Source organism: Amblyomma mixtum, chromosome 5, assembly GCF_055824585.1.
Source record: "Amblyomma mixtum isolate Tamu chromosome 5, ASM5582458v1, whole genome shotgun sequence".
NCBI lineage: Eukaryota > Metazoa > Arthropoda > Arachnida > Ixodida > Ixodidae > Amblyomma > Amblyomma mixtum.
Window position 1 is genome coordinate 22,165,990 of NC_143016.1, and position 18,914 is coordinate 22,184,903.

At 42.0% G+C, this 18,914-nt stretch overlaps 1 protein-coding gene across 9 annotated transcripts in view; it reads left to right on the plus strand.

Annotated features, from left to right (window-relative positions):
* The window catches only part of LOC149341525 (uncharacterized), a 99,090-nt gene extending 80,176 nt beyond the window's left edge, over nucleotides 1-18,914 (plus strand). For 4 of the 9 annotated variants that reach the window (XM_089543625.1, XM_089543626.1, XM_089543618.1 and 1 more), the window contains 12 exons: nucleotides 488-613; nucleotides 759-874; nucleotides 2,894-2,974; nucleotides 5,753-5,867; nucleotides 6,005-6,351; nucleotides 7,104-7,202; nucleotides 7,968-8,177; nucleotides 10,055-10,174; nucleotides 10,750-10,779; nucleotides 10,886-10,906; nucleotides 11,746-11,932; nucleotides 15,392-18,914. In XM_089543625.1, the coding sequence (XP_089399751.1) occupies nucleotides 488-613; nucleotides 759-874; nucleotides 2,894-2,974; nucleotides 5,753-5,867; nucleotides 6,005-6,351; nucleotides 7,104-7,202; nucleotides 7,968-8,177; nucleotides 10,055-10,174; nucleotides 10,750-10,779; nucleotides 10,886-10,906; nucleotides 11,746-11,932; nucleotides 15,392-15,648 (1,709 nt within the window). In that variant the 3' untranslated portion in view covers nucleotides 15,649-18,914. The remainder of the gene's footprint in view (nucleotides 1-487; nucleotides 614-758; nucleotides 875-2,893; nucleotides 2,975-5,752; nucleotides 5,868-6,004; nucleotides 6,352-7,103; nucleotides 7,203-7,967; nucleotides 8,178-10,054; nucleotides 10,175-10,749; nucleotides 10,780-10,885; nucleotides 10,907-11,745; nucleotides 11,933-15,391) is intronic. The other 5 variants (XM_089543623.1, XM_089543622.1, XM_089543620.1 and 2 more) reach the window with 5 other exon arrangements.

The window sequence follows — 18,914 nt, forward strand, 5'->3', positions numbered from 1 at the left end:
AATGAAGTTTATGTTGAATCAAGCGTTATTCTGTTTGCTTGTTCATTCTATTTAGCCTGGGTTTGGTTTGCTGCAGTAGTTTTTAGAATATGGGTTGCAGGTTAACTTTAACCAAGCTGTGCTGAGAAACGTGGAAAGGTTTGGTGCACCACTGAACATTTTTGTCTGTGTTTCATGGTGCTATTTCTCAAGCAGCATTTTTCCTTCTTATTCTTCCTTATTTTGTGCACAAGGAGGACTTGGATTAAATTGTGCTTAAAATAAAGGCTTCATGTCAGTGTGCAGAGTGAGTGAACGTTAATGTAGATTCAAGATAACGAGGCTTTCAGTGCATGAGCACTCCGATCTAGAGTTGATGTACTCAGTTCGTGGTTAGGCATGCAATTGTCTGCATTGTGCATGTGTCTTCAACACAGTGAATTTGTTCTTGTAATACTGGTGCGTAAAATTGATCTCTTGTTGCTGTGTGTTCTTTCTTGTGTGGCAGAGAACAAGGGCTATGGCGAATGGTGTCTGAGGGTGCAAAGCCCAACGTCTGAAGATGAAGCAGAGTACATCGCCGTGGCTGAAAACAGTGTAGGCAAGGCTCGAAGCTCTATCACCTTCCGCATATGTAAGTGCATGTTTTTATTACTTTTTAAGCATCATCCTCACAAGCTTTTCTTGGTTGGTGAGGGATCCCATGTTTTCTGTGAACAAAAACAAGTGTAGAAAGGGAACTGCATGCCTATTTTTGTTTTGTTTTCTTCTTGCATTAGCTGACTTGAAGGTGAAGCAAACCTCCAAGCGGCCAGCTAAAGAAGCTGGCTCCTGCACAAATCATCAGTTCTCTCATGTTTTGAAGAAAACAACAGAAAAAGTCGAAGTCGAAAATGTAAGCTTTTCTTGCTATTACGTTTCTTCTCTTAATCTTCAAAATGTGCTCAAGCTTTGCATGTTTACAGTGCTTGCGTGATTCTGAAGCCTGGGGTAAAAGAGATAGAATCGCAGTGCTTGCATTTTTTTGTTTGCTTGTTTGACAGTTGTATACACTACATGGAGTGCGTGGAAATTACTTAGTATAATGTGCTATCATTGAAGGTGTGTATTTTTTTTCTATACTCTGCGTGTATTAAAGGGAGCCTTGCATTTGGCTGAAACAGGCACATTTAAATAAAATTTTAGCATGGAATGGCTGTACCAGGCCAGTGAGATCAGGTTTATTCAACATTATCTAACTTTCAGAAATTCATAGCATCTAGCTTAAAATAGTTTTAATAGACATGCACATAATACAAATAGTAAGAAACACTTTTAGGCAGTAAATGTCTCATGACAGGGCCTCAGAATTGGAGGTGAGGTCTAGAAAACAATCTGGAAATAACGGGAAGATTTTTTCTTAAGTTTGGCAAAAGATACTTTGCTGTAAAAGATTTCACAGTGCACAGCTACGTGTGAAATGAATATTGAATATTGAAATTTAAGGGCATGAAGTTAAAACAAATTTTAAAAAAATTTAAAACATGATAGCCTGAAAAGTTGGCTTTGGTTAGTTTTTTGTTCTAAGTGTTACCATTAGCTGCCTTAACTAAACATGCAGTGTCTGTTAGGTTCGGGGGGGAGGGGCTTTCGTTATTACAATGTAAATGCTGCGTTTGAAGCTCATACCATTACACTTATTATTTGTGAAAAATAATGGACTGAAAGCAGCAAGCATTTGTAGGCATCGTTTTTCATAAGAATTGCTTTGCCTCAATTTGGTGCGAATGTGCTGTCGTGTTGGTTCAGCTGATGTATGGGAACAAGGTTTCTCTGCAGTGTACTTGAAGGCATAGCTAGGGTACTCCTGCTCTGTATGTGATTGTGAGCGCTGATATTTGTTTCTTACATGCATGCTGTACAGCAACCTTTGCTTGTAATGAGCTTCATTAAGGGTTCTGGTGATCGCTGCGTTTGTTGGTGGCAAACGTTTCCTTGCTAAGCTGCTTTGGGCTCAGTTTTTTTTTTCCTCTTTTGAACAGATTTGTTTGTTTCAAGTGCCAAACTGAGAGAACTCTCTCACATATCAGATCTTAAAACTTTTAAAGCTCACTTTAAAAGCAGGAAGATGCAGCAAAACTAGAATTTATTCCTGAAAATTTTTCATGTCTTGCGTGTACATGCTGTTGTGCTCGCGCGTTGCACATTTTAGATGCCTGTTTTATCCAGGCTGTTTGATAGATTCTTTATAGCTGTAGCAGTGTGGTAAGGATGGCTGCAGTGTCCTGTGTTCACACTACCTATTGGGATTGTCACATGTTTGTTTGTAGCCAGTGCAAGGGCTGATGATGAAGTATTGATGACAATGTCCAGGTCGGACTATTCGGTCTGGATAGTGACTCATAAGTGAAGAAGTCCGTCCTATACCTGCTGAATTTAGGTGTCCCATTGTGTTTTAAGGTTTATATGTGGAGTGACAAAAGGGAGAAGGCTGAAACTCATGATATAAGCTTATTAATGTGTGCTGACTGCATACCTCTCAGCTTTGGGGTAGCCGAAATTGTTATACAGGCAGTGGGTCCTCAGAGTACCCTTCTGTTTCACTGAGCTGATTTGGCCACATTTACACCTAGTCCTCATAAGCTGTAGGCATATGAGCCGACTACTGCTACAGCTGCACAAAAAATGTAAAAACGCAGGTTTGCTCTGCACCGCATTTACGTTGTTTTCTGAGCCAGTTTTTCTTAGAGTTGCATAATTGGCTTATGCTTTTTGTGGCTTACACTGGGTTGGGGTGTCTTGCTCAGCTGTTGCATGCTTGCTTTGCCTTTTCTGCACTTTGGTTGCTGTTTTGTGTCTCGGGTGTGGTGTAGGTTTTGCCTGGGCTCGCCGGTTTTGCACTAACCTTGCACGGTTTTGAAATCCCGTGTGGCAGCAGCCACCAATCGGGCGGTACCCACCTCTGGTCATTCAGCGCACGTGGGCTGAGCGCCAAGCAGCGATGCAGCCTGCTAAGGTAAAGCTGACTCAGTGCTATTAACACATTTGTTTTCCTCCTTTTTTGTCTTGAGCCTTGAGGTTGTGTGACCATGGCTTTTGATCTGGGTGCTTGCGGTGGTCAGTAGAGCGTGGCACATAACGTGGAAGTAACGAGCTGTGTGTTTGTGGTGAAGCCGCCGGCACTGCTTTCACCTCCCCTACATGAAAAAATAGCATGACAACTGGGTTACAGGTTTATTTGCTTCTGGAGAGATGGTGAGTAAACCCTCGTTAACTCGAACATGCATATCTCGAAATATCGTTCAGTGAAAATTTTTCATGCTGTGCAGTAGGCATCAGGCATTTGTCACCGCTTTTCTCAAAATGCCTTTGTGACGAAATTTGATTCCTTGAGGTCTGGCTAGTGAAAATTCGAAGAAACTGCCATCAGCGTGCATCCTGCATGGCCAAGTTACGCCCCAAAGTTGGGCGTGCTGCAACATGCACCCCTTGCTGACATACATTTTGTACCGCGTTGTACTTCACACGATTGGTGCCAATGGCGGGCACCTTCGTCACAGGCTTAGGCGGCGCAGGTTAAGGACAGCTCAAGTCCATTTCCCTGGGCAATGTCGACTGGCCAGGCTGCGAGAGACTGTGTGCGGACCGGGTGCCCTCACCCCACCTTCCATCTTTCACTGTATGAGTAGCAGTGAAGGTAGCGGCAGTGGAGGTAGCGGCAGTGGAGGTAGTGGCAGATATGTATTGCCGCCATCTGTTGCAATATCGGCACGATTGCGCACTTGCGATGCGGCAGGCCGACAAGGATGTCACGGGACTTTTATTTATTTATTTTTTTGTAGTGGGGTTTCCACTGTAAAATACTATTGCTGTTACACAGACACTTCTGATCCCAATTGAGTCCGATCCCAATTGAGTCCAGTCCCAATTGAGTCCAGTCCCAATTGAGTCCAGTCCCAATTGAGTCCAGTCCCAATTGAGTCCAGTCCCAATTGAGTCCAGTCCCAATTGAGTCCAGTCCCAATTGAGTCCGATCCCAATTGAAGTTCGGAGTGTGCTCCACTTCCAACACTATTGCACGTTCTAACTCGATCCTGATCGGCGAGTTGGCCTGCTAAATGACAGGTGGCACTAGATGCTCATATGGTCGTATAAATGTTGGCAAACAAATGTGTTTGTAATGAAGGAAAAGTAAGCAAACCACTTGTGATGAGACACATGCCAATCACTCTGCCACTGGCTCGTGCACGTGGGTGCCGTGTTTGTTTCCCAGGCAAGCTTTGAGAATGCGAACGCAATGTTGGAAATTAGGCTGCACTGGAAAAAAAAAATAAAACATTTTAAAATTTTGTACTGTTGTATGGCTACCTTCCTGCACATTTCATTTTTATTTTGTATTTGATTGTTTCCCGAGCATGATGGTAGCAGCCCTTAGTCGCGCTTCAGGAACCAGCTTGGAGCCAAGTTGCGTTGGGTTCGATCGCCATTGAATTGGCCTTGTAGCAATGCCAGATCTGCATTGCATTCATTCCCGATCTTCTCTGTGTACATAAAAGGTGCCTATGGGATAGCAGTATGTAAAGCTCGGTATGTAAGCCGAAAATTTCAGAACTCTGCTTGTGTGTCTAAATTTTTCATGGTTTTTATGATTTCGAGTTAAAGAGGGTTTACTGATTGAAAGAAGCATGGAAAATGTTGAAACATAGTTTTTGCATGCTTAGGAGCCAGTGATTAAATGCAGAAGTCAGTAAATTAAAAGTTTATTGTAATGCTTGTCTGACAGACTCGGCCAAATATATGGCGTTTTCTTTAATTTTTATATGTGAAATGGGGAATGTTAAAAGGAGAGTCATGCGTAAACTCCCAACATTTTATCCATAAGTGCTCTGCATAGCATCACCCCTGTTGATGGTAATAGCAACTCCCAATTACTTGGCTGTGTACTTCTCATTTAAAAGCTTGGCATTTTGGCGTTTTTTGCCGTTTGCTGTGCACCAAGAGGGAATTTTTTCTAAGAGGATTAGCTTTTACATTCTAGTGCTATAAGGGTGTATATACGGCCTCGTTTATTCTTTGAGCTCTTTGACATAGTTCACTTCTCTACATCTCACCACTATGCTTGGCATAGTAGGAAGTAAACAAGTCCCCAGAGCTGAGTGATAACCTCAACAGGGCAGTAATAAGGTTTACCTGTAGCAACTGAAATACATATAAGTATAGCTACTGTAGACTATGCTGTCTTTGTGGGTATCGTGCCTTCAGCCGTAGTCTTAATTCCTTGCTGGTGAGATTGAATGACAGTAGCGTGCACTTGGAGGATTGGGAGCTTTTGGAACGGGCAGAAAAAAATAAATATTGTCGAGCTTACATCAGTATGAGAACAGTCTTTTGTTGTTCAAGTTGGTATTCCATGGTGTAGCGTCAAGCAGTGCTCACAGATGGGAACTGACAGTGAAGAAGACCAACACAACGTTGTTCCCCGTCTTCTTCAGTTCTTCCTCATCTGTGTGCGCTTTGAGTCTACTTCTCTCTCCTTTGACACAGCAGCTTGCCGAGTCCATTTTCTGGTGATGCGAGCATATTTGAATTTCAGAAGTGCGGTTGCGAAAATCTGTACCTACAGTGACTGACCCTAACTCTCTTATATATTCTTCCATTGGTTTGTGAACTAAGCAAAGCAAGGCATAGCTGAGAGAAAAGGAAAAGGAACAAGCAAGAGAAGAAATTGCCTTGCTGGAATATGTGCTTAGGCTGTCTGGTTTAGCATTTTACTCAGGCATATGGCTTTTTTCAGGTTCCAAGTGAGGAAAACTCTCTCACTTACGATGACACATCAACATTCAAGAACGTTGATGAGCAGACCGAGCTTGTTCCATCAGTTGAAGTGCTGAATGCACCTCCAAAGCCTGGTTGGTTCTCTTGAAATTTTTGTTTCCCCTCTGTGCGATGCTTTCTTGAAGAGGCATGACGAGTAGCACGATTCTCATGTCTTTCTTGTAAGGTGTATTAATAGGAATTTATTTTTTGTGCTGTCCTTCTACAACAGGTACGATTGCAGAGCGTGAGCATGCAAAATGGCTAAATGCCGTACCTTTGCCGAACAACCCTTACAGCGTGGAAAACTTGTCAAGGCGTGCTGAGAGTCGCCGAGATTCTCTGGCCACTGCTATGACAGGGTCATCTTTTGATACACCACACGAAGATGATGCCGACGAAGATGGTTTCTGCTCCCCAGTGCTGCCGTCATCCTATTTGCGTGATTATTACATCAACAATCCAAAGCTTGTGGCACAAGTGGAAGCTTCATCAGCACGAAGATCATCATTGCAAAGCGCAAAATCATTGACATCTGTTGGGGATCCCGAGGAAACCCTGCATTCATTTGAGGAACAGGTTGGTATCGATGGACTGAAGGGACTCCGCAATATTAAAATTGGCTTTAAATTTTTGTTCCTTGCAGTACTTTGTTTACCAGCAGCATACCACTAAAGCATTCTATGTGACATTGGTGAAACCGTAGCCGAAATACTTCCTTCAGCAGTGTTTCTTATCGTTGAGTAGTACAGTTAACCCTTGACAATGTGAACTCTGAATCTAAAAACTTATGTGAACTATGGGGAGTTCAAGTTAAAGGGAGCCCCAAATTATAATTTGATTTTGGTGGGACTAAAGTGCCCATTTGAGTAAGGTGGATGTTTTCATTACGTTCAAGTTAACTAGGAGTTCACTGCCTACTAATACTTTGTATTGACTCAACATTGCGCTTTTATTTTACGGATGAGTTCTGTGACACCCGTGTACTAATTAATGCAACACTTTCACATGCAGTGCAGTTGAAGAAGTCAATTCTGTATGTTCCAAGTGTGTTAACAGATATAATTTACGGAAACTGTTTTCTCACAAGTTGTAGAAATGTGTGTACCAAAATTTTAAGCAGTATTCTTGAGATAATCAAAGGCTCAGTTTGAAATCTGGCTTTTGTGCATCGCTAGATATGAACTTGAGTCTTTTGAACGCTTTGAACTTCACTCATATCTGTGCAGCATTTGCCTAATAAGAACATTTTACCCTGCACGCTGTGTGGGAAGACTAGAGTTTGGCCTGAAACTTCATTTCAACCTTTATCCACTTGGCCACTTTTCCAGGTCTACTCGAGCCCCAGGAAGGCGTTTCGTCCGACAGCACAAGTGCGGACGCTCACAGCTGCCGTCAGTACTCCTCACCTCAATATGGACGACACATCTGTGAGTTTCTGTCTGTAGTCTGTCTATAGTCTTTGTTTCAAGTTAATTTATCATCCGTCATTTTCAAATAGGGGGATTTCTTGTGGCAGCTAGCAAATGTAGCGAAGAATATTTCACGAAACTGTGAGCTTGGTAGCACGTCAACCACCATTTTCAAGGAGACAGGTATTGCCAGCAGTACTAATGTATTTAATTTTTTTTTTCTGGATGTTTTGTGTCATGTGCGTCTTTGAAACTCAATGATTCCATGATCCTCAGGGTTTTGATTTCATAAATCCTTGTGTTTGAATATTACGGTTTCCAACTAATTTGTTGGTTTGTAAAAATATTGTGTGTACTACCACACTGGACCACAACGGCTGGTAAAAGCGGCCGTAACCATCCAGAAAAAATTAAGGTCACACGCGGCAACATAGAAGGAGAGCGACGAACAAGCGACAACACTGTTCAGAGGATGGGATCACGAATGATGCATGTGCGTATGTGCGTGCGTGGGTGAATGGGGGAAATTTACCATTCGTGCTTTTCATTGGAAAACCAACGAATTGGCTGTCTTGAGGCCTGGATGTGCTGTTTAAGCTAAAAAATATTTGTAAATATTTGTTTTGTTTCAAAATGTGCGTCATTTGTTTTGCAGTAATGCGAATGGGGTGCTCTTTTATTTTGTTTCTTATTTTTTTTTCTCTAATGATGTGCGGGCTCCAGCAGTCATTTCTTGAGTAGAGTGGAAGGGATGCGACATTTCTGATGGCTCCTTGCCACCAGGGTTCCAGCATGGGTGCCTTTGATACTGTCAATGGGACGGGGCGTCGTCGTCGGAGGTCAGAAGGTGAAGAAGAAGTAGGAGCGGAGTTGAGCAACCCTTCTCTGCCCTCGGTGAGGGAACTGGTACTCAAGTTTGCCAGCCAGTCGGCTCAGTCGGCGGTCGATGGCTCCAACCCTGAGAGTCTTCCCAGTCCTGGCCAAGAGTTTCAGGTGTGCCTTCAAACGTGTTGGCTTTGGCAGTTTCGGTGTTGGACTCGGGAGGTCTTGTTGAGCATGCATTGTTCGCTTATTTATGCCTATTATTGTGGATAATTGAGAAAGCAGATGAGGGTAGCTTTCCAGAATTGTGGATGTAGGGCTGCTTAGTTTTGTAAAGCTCACAGTTAACTTGCTAGGCTTTCGGTGTGTTAGGCTTTTCGGTCTTTAAAGCTAGAAAATATGAACAGACTATGTTAACACAATCAACATTGGAGGCTGACTAAGTTCTGAGCAAGTTTGCAATCATCAGCCATCTTAAAAGACAATTTTTGTTCACTGTCATTGTCAGCATGCGCATCTTTTGCTTAGCTGCTGGTGGGAGCATGCCTTCCTTTGCCAGTTTCCCTCTCCTATGCTGCTGCTGCTGCACATTCCGCTTTCTGGGATGGTTTCCTGCTTGTCATCTATATGAGCTTAGTGTCCAATTTCGAATCAAAGCTACCTGATGCTTTCATGCAAGGTTTCATGCAGCTGTCTAGAAATGGGAAAGCTTTCCAGCTGCCTGCTGGCTTGTCTCATTGCTCTTTCCTCATACAGAAGAAACATCTTATGGTGTCTTTGTCCTTAGGCTTGTGTGATGATAGTACCTTTATGGCACACCGGCTCCATCATTAAAATGCCGTCTCTGTTTTTGATGTGGACTAAACATTGGCTTTAGCAAAACATTTATCTCCATACAGCTTCACAACATTCATTATGTCATGGTTTGGGTCTTTTGATGGTACTCCTTGCTTGCAATCCCTTGCTTCTTATAAAAAAAAAAAAACCCCATGAGCACCCATGCTTGGCTTTGCTTGTAGTGGGTACTTTCCTAGGTCAAGGCAGAACTTGGTCCTTTTCCATCCACCTTTTTGGTGTTTTGCTGTTTTCGCTTTCACACCTGAGTCTCGGGCTTAGATGTGTAGTGCTCATACAATGTGTTATGCAATTGTGGTTCCCTGGTGCAGCTTTTTTCTTTTTTTTTCTGGTGGTGGGTAATTCATAACTGTCATTTCGTCTTAACTGGCTTCTGCACCCCGCATATGCTTTGTCATGCTGTATCTAATTGTCGCCATCTCATCACTCTCTTTCAGAGCTCTGTGTCATGATGCTGATGTTTTTCTGTACATGTTTTAATGTTAGGGATGGAGGTGCATGTTCACATTCAGTAGTGCTGTTAGTCTTGTTATATATGTATATACACACACACACATGCACGCACGCACGTGCGTGCGTGCGTGTGCGTGCGTGCGCGCGTGTAATGTTGTATTAATATATATTAATGTATATATATTAACTTGAAGGAGGCCCAAAAAATTTGAATTTTGTGGAATTCAAATGAAGGGGAGCTAGCATCATATGCCTGATTTTAATGTCACCAAAATGTCAGTGAGAATAAATTGGAGTTTGGAATTAAGTGAGTTTTAATTACCGAGATTAAACTTAGGTACATGTCTTGTTTGACAATGTCCAGTCGGCAGCAAAATTTTCGGGATGAGGGTGTGTGCAAGAAAATTATTTTGGCACAGTCATGCAAACCAGTTAACTGAAATGTCTGCACGTATGAGGGGAGAACGTTTATGGTCCACCTGCTAGTAGTTATCATTACCAGGTTACTCTTGTCACAAGGCTGTGCTCAATAAATTTGTTGCTAATCAAGTGAACCCGTAAACTTTTGCTGGCAGCTATACCTTGCATTCTGTGGGGCATCTCCTGATGTGGGAGTGGCTGATTTTCTTTTGTGATTTCTGTTTAGAAACCTAGCTGTTTTCCTTTGCATTTCTAACAGTTTTATGCAAGAAATTTTATGTTTAGACATTATGCTTGCATATATTTCAATTACCCCACAGAGCATTTTTCCTGACAAGAAGGTGATTCTTGAGGAGAAGGCCCTGAATGGCCAGGGAGGCTCGGCTCAAAAAGAACGCCATCCTTCAGCCAAGAATCAAGATGCCTGGTCAATTAAGAAGGTGATGCCCATTTGAACAGTTTTTGAGAGTAATGTGTGTTGGTAGTGAGCTAATGTATTCGCAGGTAGTGTTTTTTTTTTTTTTTGGCTTGTGAGAAGCTATATAAGTGACCGCGCTCGGCCGGGAAGTAAATCCAGCCAGTGAAGGCCTGCACATAAATGCTGAGCACAAAGTATGGCCGGTTCTTGGAGAGCAGTAGCACTCTTCAGTGTTTGGAAACAATTTCTTTTTTTTTTATGGCTATTTTCAGTATCACTATGAGTGCATCACATGCGAAAAAAGAAAAAGGCAAACTTGTGGCGATGTAAAAAAAAATGTTTGGTATGTACGTGTGGTGAAGTTACCCAAGACATTTTCAGCCATGATCGTAAATGTTCTATTGCTTGCCTGATGTCAAAACAGTGTTTACTTTTTCTGTTGCCTCGGGGTGGGCTGAGTTGTTGGGTTATGTCAAAGCGCGGTGTAGCGGGGTCCGCTAAATTTGTTGGGTGCTCTTATTACACTAACAATCTGTGCCTTGCGCCCTGTGTAGCCTTGTTGCTAACAGGTGTCCATATGTGGTTCATGACTTGCAGGATTCTGATGAACCTTCAGTAAGACCTCAGGTCAGTCGCAGTGCGCCTTCGACATACATATACGCACATTTGCAAGCTTTGCTAATGCTAAAGGCACCTCTGCAGCTTTTTAACCTGAACACATTGCCTTTTTCAGCCTCTGCCAAGAAAAAGCCTGGTTCGTAGCAATGCTTTATTAAATGTGTGTGTGTTTTGCTTTGGCCGCATGCCTGCCTCCCGACACTTGTTGAAGCCCCTGTGTTGAAGCCCCGTTTGTCTCTGTGCTGCTCTCTTGCAAAGGCCGCCTTGTCACACATGCACAGGCTTATGTGCACGAGCCCTTATACTTACCATTGTTCAGTTTTGTTTTTGTTTGCTTTTTCTTCATGTTGTCGTTTAGTGTGCTTGCACGCCTGTGTAATTTGACTGTTATTTCTTTCTTTACATTGCAGCTTTACTGATGATATAGATTGAAATTTTAGCAAAGGAACTTAGGCCATGTTATTTTGGTTAGTGTCATAACACTACGTAATGATGTAGTAAAGGCATCCTCTTTATAGTTTTAACCAGTGTAAAAACATTTAAGTAAAAGTTAAATAATACACCTAAAGTTTAAGTGGTTCTTGCCATCACTTCTAAATCTCTTCTTGGATTATGCACTGCATGGAGGGCAGTCCTTGTTGCTACTATACTCTTGTGCCCCTGTTTCCTGCACATGCATCTCAAATAATTGCAGCTATGCATGCTCCACGCTTTAAATGCTCAGTGCCATGTTTGTGAAACTTTGTTTGTTTTGCATTTTAATTCTGTCCTGTTGTGTTCGATATAGTCTTCAAGAGCATGAAATCTGTTTTTCTGTTTGCCCAGTGGTTCCAAATGGGCAGTTGCTACCAGTGTCCAACACTGTGTCATGGCTCATTGAAATCTGTGTGCCTGAATTGTTTTTCTCTGACTGCCACCTGAAGGCTTGCCGTCTGAGTTGAGTCATTCTAGGTTTGCTCATTCTCCTTTGTTCAGGTGCACAGCCTGACTGCACGCAGCTTGCCTCGGGAGTTTAGGGAGCATGCTCAACGAAATCTAGTTCCGCGCCAGATGAACCGCACCGTTGTCAAGTCGCCAGCGTCCCCACCTGCGTCGACAACCATCTGTGACCAAACTTTGCAAGCGCCGCCACCCAACAATGGCAACAACAGTAACGTTGCAGGTTTGGCATTGTTTTCTTTTATTTCCCCTGTCATCCTGAAGGCACATGGCTATTGCCATGTAGTTTGTCTGTCTTTAGACAGTCAACTGCGAACGCCTTGTAGTGTTGTAGCTATGCAGCAAAACATTCATTGTTGAGTGAAGAATTGTGAGACATACAAAATAAGAACTACTCTATGTAAAACCAAAATGTAAAAAGAGGCAATTTTTTTTCTTACGTAGAAATAGAACTTGTGCGCAGCAACAAGCATTTTCTAGTCATTAAGGTGCAATGCACTCTTATCTTTAAGGATCTTCATGACTTCTAATTCAACAAGGGCTTTCTCACTATCCTGCAAGATGACGCTGACTCTCATAAGGAATGCCTTCTAATGAACTGCATTACCAGACAATATCTATTAACTCCTTAAACGGATGCTGAGAAAAATTAAAGCTGGCCTGCATCAATAGATTACTGCATTTTAATCACAAAGAGCTCCCTCACATCAAAAATGTAGCATTTATATGCAAGGAGAAAAAAAAAATGAAATACAGATGCCTCCATCACCAGCTAATTTTTTAAGTAAACTGCTTGAATTAGCATAGTTTTTTGAGGCTGGATGCCAGAGGCCAGGCTATAGTGCCATTCACTTAAAAACAGTGATTACAAAGTATTTTCTACCGTAGGTGTCACGAGTATGAATTGAGTTGCAGGAGAACATTTAAACGCAATTTTCACAGCAGTAAATGTGTCTTTTGCAGCCGGTCAAACATGAGTGCACCCAAAAAAGAATCCATAGAATCTGTTTTTTTTTTTTTAAGAAGAAAATTTGGATGAAGTTGTACTCAGTGGCTTAGAATCAGTCTTTTTCTGAGAAAATTCGGATGAGGTTATACACACTGGCCGTTTAATTATGCTGTTGTCTGTAATCTGGCCAGCTGCTAAATTATTCCTATAAATTATCCCCATCACTTGCAACACTTGGTAACCAGCCTTTTTAAGGAAGGCATTTGATTGCAATTTTGTTTGCCATTTCTGTAATGTTCAAGGTCAGCATAACTTTGCACAATGGCTTCTGTAATGTACGTAAACTGCTCTGCATTTATTTGATCAGGCACTGGTCAAGAGAAAATGTGCATGATGGGGGAAGATATGTAGGTCTTCAATTTTAGGCTCCAGAGTGTAATACCCACCAGTAATAATGTCCTGCAGTTAATAATTTGACTTCTTTGTGTCTATAAATTTGGCGAAATTCAGTGAGCACTAGCCTCAAATTTTGATCTTTCTCTGCATTTATTTTGCACAGTTCGCCTTTGAGGGGCTTTTGGAATTTTTAATGTCTAAATTAGTTGTTTGCAAGTTTTCATTGTGCAAACTAGTATTGCACACAACAGGAGTACACACAAAATAGAATTGCAGCTTACTGTAATACAAGTAATATAGACACTTCAATTGTGCAAATGGCAGCACTGTTATGGAATATTGGAACTGTTATGGAAATCCTTCCAGTTCTGGACAAAATAAATTCAATTCAGTTCAATATTCTGCAGCATCTTAAAATAAGTAACACCACCACCTCCTGTAGTTGACAGTGTAAAACTTCTGTAGTATATATTTTTAGAAGTGAATGGGGCTGTTTCTTCTTGTTGGTGGAGGTGAGTCCTGCCTCTTTGCCTTGCCCCGCCGTGGTGGCTAAGTGGTTACGGCGCTCGGCTGCTGACCTGAAAGACGCAGGTTCGATCCCAGCCGCGGCAGCTGAATTTCGATGAAGGCAAAATTCTAGAGGCCCGTGTACTGTGCGATGTCAGTGCACATTAAAGAACCCCAAGTGGTTGAAATTTCCTGAGCCCTTCACTACGGCGTACCTCATAGCCTGAGTTGCTTCAGGACATTAAACCCCAATAAACCAATAAACCAATCTTTGCCTTGCTTATCACGACTCTTGAATGGGCCACTTCGAACTAAGAGAGATCAATTTATTTGAGGGAAGATGCGGGTTCGCCTATAAAGCACGGAAATAATGATTTCAGAGTGATATGTGGCAGGACTTCACACCCATCGCTTTCCACAACCGCGTCCTTGATGGCCGCCATATTGGTTTCGTTCGTAAGCTGGACCCCTTCCCCGCTACCTGGTATTACTCACTACTGTGAGATACGTTTGGAACGTCTGCATTCCACTGCTTTTTGTGGCCTCTACAATGACCTCCAAATGGCTGGCGCGTGCACTTGAAATGTGATTTTCTCAGCTTCATTTTTTTTGCCAACGTGGCTAACCTTACAAAAGTTTTTGTTATGCTTTTAAGGTGCAATTTTAATTAATCTTATACTGTTGAATTCAGAAAGAACTGAACTGTACAGCTATGCTGTTTTTGTTTGGCTGAGTCAAACATTTCAAATTTTGTGAACATAATGTCACCTACTTCATAGTTATGGTGCTTAGACAAAACTTAACATCTTTGTAGAGGTACTTCAATAACAATATAATTAGCACAGCTCCAGATGGCAGTTCTTTGGCTACAACCCCGTTTCAATCGAAATAAAAAAATTTGACAAAGTGTCTTAATGATCCTTAAGAATTCAACTAATTAGGCTTCAGTTATTTTCTCATAATATGGGAACTAATTGAGATATACTGAAACTAATTATATTTTAGAAAACAGGAAGAAGAAACTCATATACAACATGATTTCATTGCGATATCTTTATAACAAAAATATTCATTTCAAGACCTTTGTCTGCCCTTAAGTTGCTTATTGATAGAAACATGTACAGTGGAGTTGAGGAAGATTACAATGTGTACAAGGACGTCCGCCACTTCCTTGGCCTCATCTGCCTGCTTTTCTGCCATGCGTGGTTGCTGCTTGCTTGATGTTTAAGGGCAAATTTGCAGAGCAATGCACCCTTGTTTTTACGCTGGGACAGGATACAGAATGTGCATTCCCATGGCATTAGTGTGTCCTCTGTAGTAAGGGCCTGCTCGATGAGGTTTTTTTGCACCCCAGAGCCAAAATGGTATTCGAATACTGTGTGCAAAGATGCACTGGGCCTCGGCCGTACAGCTTCATGGTCTACTTTAGCACAGAAAAGGAAGGGAAAACAAAAAACAATAAATGCTCACATGACAACCCTAAACCTAGTGAAACAGTGAGCTGTACAGATTGAAGTCATGGTTGCCGAGTCATTTTAGGTTTACAGAAGTGTGAGAGGGCCAGCAGTTGGAGTGTGATGCGATGGACTGCTGCTGTTGTATGATTTGCCATGGGTGGCATGGCTGCCTTTTCTCAGCAGGAGTGAGAATTAGGAGTTGAAACAGCAAAACAACAGCTAACAGACAGCATTGCACACGCATATACGCGCTATGCTTGTATATGCTGTCTAGTCTAGTGCTTGTGCTGCTTGTGCTCCACGTCTGTCGTTGTCTCAGTGTGCCTTGTTGGCATGGCTTCTAACGTGACCTTTTCTTTGGCCATGGAAACAGCGGGAGGAGGGGACGTGACCCCTGGCTATGCGTCCGACGAGAGCTCCACCAGCTCGTCGCTTGGCGGTGGTGGCGGTGCTCCGCGGCAGTCGTCGGGTGGAAAGCGTCGACCTCGAGTTGCGGGCTCCCGTGGGATTCTCCAGCGCACCTCGTACTGGGACCGCAGGGTGGAGCAGGGACTGCTTTCGGACAGTTCAGTCACCGAGGAGTTCCCCCCACTCCACGAGGGGCATCCCAACAGCACTGCAAAGTCTTAGGGGCAGCAGCAATGACTTGTCGCTGTGCCTTGCCTTGCCATCGTTCCACTTGATTATTGTGCACATAACCGCCAACATGCATTCCCAACACATCAGTTTAACAGATCATTTTTTTTTATTTTATTGTTGTCTTCAGTATTTTTTTGTGTTCCAAGGTCAGCTATAAAGTTGAGCTTGTATTTTTTCTTTTTTTCTTGAGAAAGAAGCACTCGATTTTATTTAGAAGTTCTTTCTTATCACCATAGCACAGTGTTCATCAGTCCTTGGGATGAGTATTGCTGAGTTGCAAAACTGTTTCACATTAAGCACAATCAGTGTTGCCATTTCAAATAAGAAGAGACTGCTACTTTTTTGTTTTCTTTGTGTGTGCATTTATTTGCAGCTGCATGCATTGAGAAAATGTGCTTGTGCAAAGTTGTCATTGCTTACCTGTAGTTCACTCAAAGCAAGACTTTGCCTTAGTTTATTTGCATTCTGAAGCAATGATAATAGTTGAGGACCTTCTTCAACTACATTTTGCAGGTATGCATTGCACCTTTGTGCCACAAAACGTTTGGAACAAACTGCATCACATGTCTCGAGACCGTGACACGAGCATTTTCTGTTGGTTGTGTACCATGTTCAAGGAGGGTTGGCAATGTTTCTAAATACCATTCACATTAAAGGGGTTGTCCTTTTGGTTGAATTGTTTTGAGAGTAGTGATGGGCTAACATGCAGCCTTATGTGGGCATAGGGTGTCTTATCCTTGGAGGAATTTTATGGTCACTTATTGCTCGTAAACTCACTTTTGTGTTGGGGTGCCACTACAGAGACATTTAAAATGCCAATTTACAGCAAGCATCTTGAAGATGAAGCATCATGAAGATGCTTGCTTTCTTTTTTTTTGTTTCACGTTGCTGTGTCTGTGTACATATCTTGGCTATGAAAGTTTTTGGATTACAGAAGCTCTCAATGAACTGAATTCTCTTGTCTATTGGGCAAGAATTGTTGAAGTGGAATTTTAAAGCATTATGCTGTTATCTGGGGGAAGGACTTTGATCTGGGATAGCTGGGGTGGTGTGCTCAAAATTTAAGCAGTAGGAAGGAAACTAAAACTTAATATTGACATCAGTGGCTCTTGCATTCTATAACCTTTCGCAGCCAACCACACGGTTGCTTTCGCAAATGCGTCTCGTGCAAAAGTTGTTGTACAGTTGCTTGTTCGCGTTTTTCAACTCTTGCTTCGCACTAACGTGGCATATTTATGGAACAATCGAGGCCACAGCTTTGCACAATTTCTTTCGTTCTGCCAGTCAGCTGATGAGGGCTTGTTAGGCGTTGTGAATCGCCTGACTGCTCTGTGTTTTGAAAATAGTCTACTTGCACTTTCAACTAGTATAGTATTACTGTATCTTAGTCATAGCTATACTTGCTTGGCATGAAGCCTCTTTTGCACTTGTAGTATGTGTAGCATATGGAGCGACATGAAATAATTGATTGTTAGGGAAAAGAAATGAACACCAGAGAAAATGTGGTGCCAGTTGCACATCAGAGTCTATGTAATTATATTGTCTTTGTTGCCAGATTGTATGTCATGTTAGGGGATTGCCCTATGTTAACATGTGGTGTTGTCTTAAATGTTGGATAGGGTAAGATCTAGAGAATAGTGAAAGTGCAGAAGCAGGTTTTAGGGACTCATGTTTTACTGCTCTGTGGAGGAACGTGAAACGTGAAGACAAAAGTAATATGTGGCAGTTTCGGCTGTTAAGACTTCCTTCTTTTCAGAAGTGAGAAACAGTTCTTTTAATTCTTGGTAATTGATAGAGGAAGTTGATTCAGATGAATCTTTATGATGCTAATTTCTTCTTCCTCAAAGTGCCAAAAGAGCAAGGCTGTCAATCTGCTAATACGCACTCTTACTACATTTTGTCAGTTGCGATGCAAGAAGAGATGAAAAGGGGTCTTGCTTTTTATTTATGCTAACCCTTTACTCACTGGTAAAGGGCTACTGTAGGTGCATACACTGTTGACATTAACCTGCTAATCACTTGGCTCTTTTAGCTTTCGCGTCCAGTACGACACTTCGCAGCTGTGTGTAGCTTTTAATGGTTGCTCTCAACTTCCTTTTGATGTGTGCTGGGTGTGTGTCTAGTGTGCCTATTTACCTCAGGAAGGTCTTTATAGTATTTTTGTATGTATTTAGGTTGTAAAGAAATTTATACATAGATCTATATATATTATATAAATATACCTTGTATGTATACAAAGAATAATTGCCTGGGAACTAACAGAGGGTTCAGGTGATTATGTGCTAAAGGATCACTGACAGAATTTTTTTGTTTATGCATTGATTACTGAGCACACAGCTAGTCAGGGTTAGTGTGTGTGTTTATGTGTGCCATAGCAGTGTTGCTGTGGACATACGATAAGCATTCCAGAGATAGGAGGCATACGTTTTGCAGCTGCAAAGTGTGTGCCCTCGCCTCAACATTTCTTTTTGGTTGTTACTTTCGTCATCTCCCTGCTAGGAGGCGTTCATACTCTTTGTGTAGCACTTTGCGTACGGAAGCACCCTCCTGAATCTCCCCCATCAAAAATGCACAGTATTTCTGATGTGCAGGTGAACTGCACTTTCCTGCTCTCCTGTATTATGTTTTTGCACTTCTTGTATTGCATGTAATACTTTTAATCATGCATTGCAGCATTCCACAATCCTCCATTTGTGATAGATTTGTTCAAACAATGCCATTCATTTCCTACCAGGCAGCAGTGGAGGAGCAGTGCTTGCTTTTTAAGCACATTCAGAGTCAGCTCTTCCAACATACCTGAAGTGGCTGTGCACATTTTTCTCAGTTTTCTTTGTGCAAGGCATCTTTTCTGTACAAACTGCGGTGAATTGGCCGTATCACCTTATTTTTGTTGTTCTTTCTTGTTTGATATGTTTTGCAATGATTGGTAGCTTTGTATTTCTCTTGCCTAAAGTTTAGTTTCATTTCATTTTTAAAAATAAGTAATTTTTCTCTCATTTTCAGATTTTTATCTTCTCTTCAGCTTTACTACGGCAGCTCAGTGCATTCACTCAGTCCTCTGTTTTTCACGATAATTTTGTAAACACCCTGCGCATTCTGCACCTCTCAGGTGGATGTGGAGTTGACAGTACATTTCCTACAAAAGGCTGCAGTGTATAAAACCACTTCTTACAATGTGCCGGTGCCAGTATGTGAATGTAAATAATCCTGCACAATCCGCAGTGTGCGGTGTACTGATTAAACGCTGTAGTCTCGTA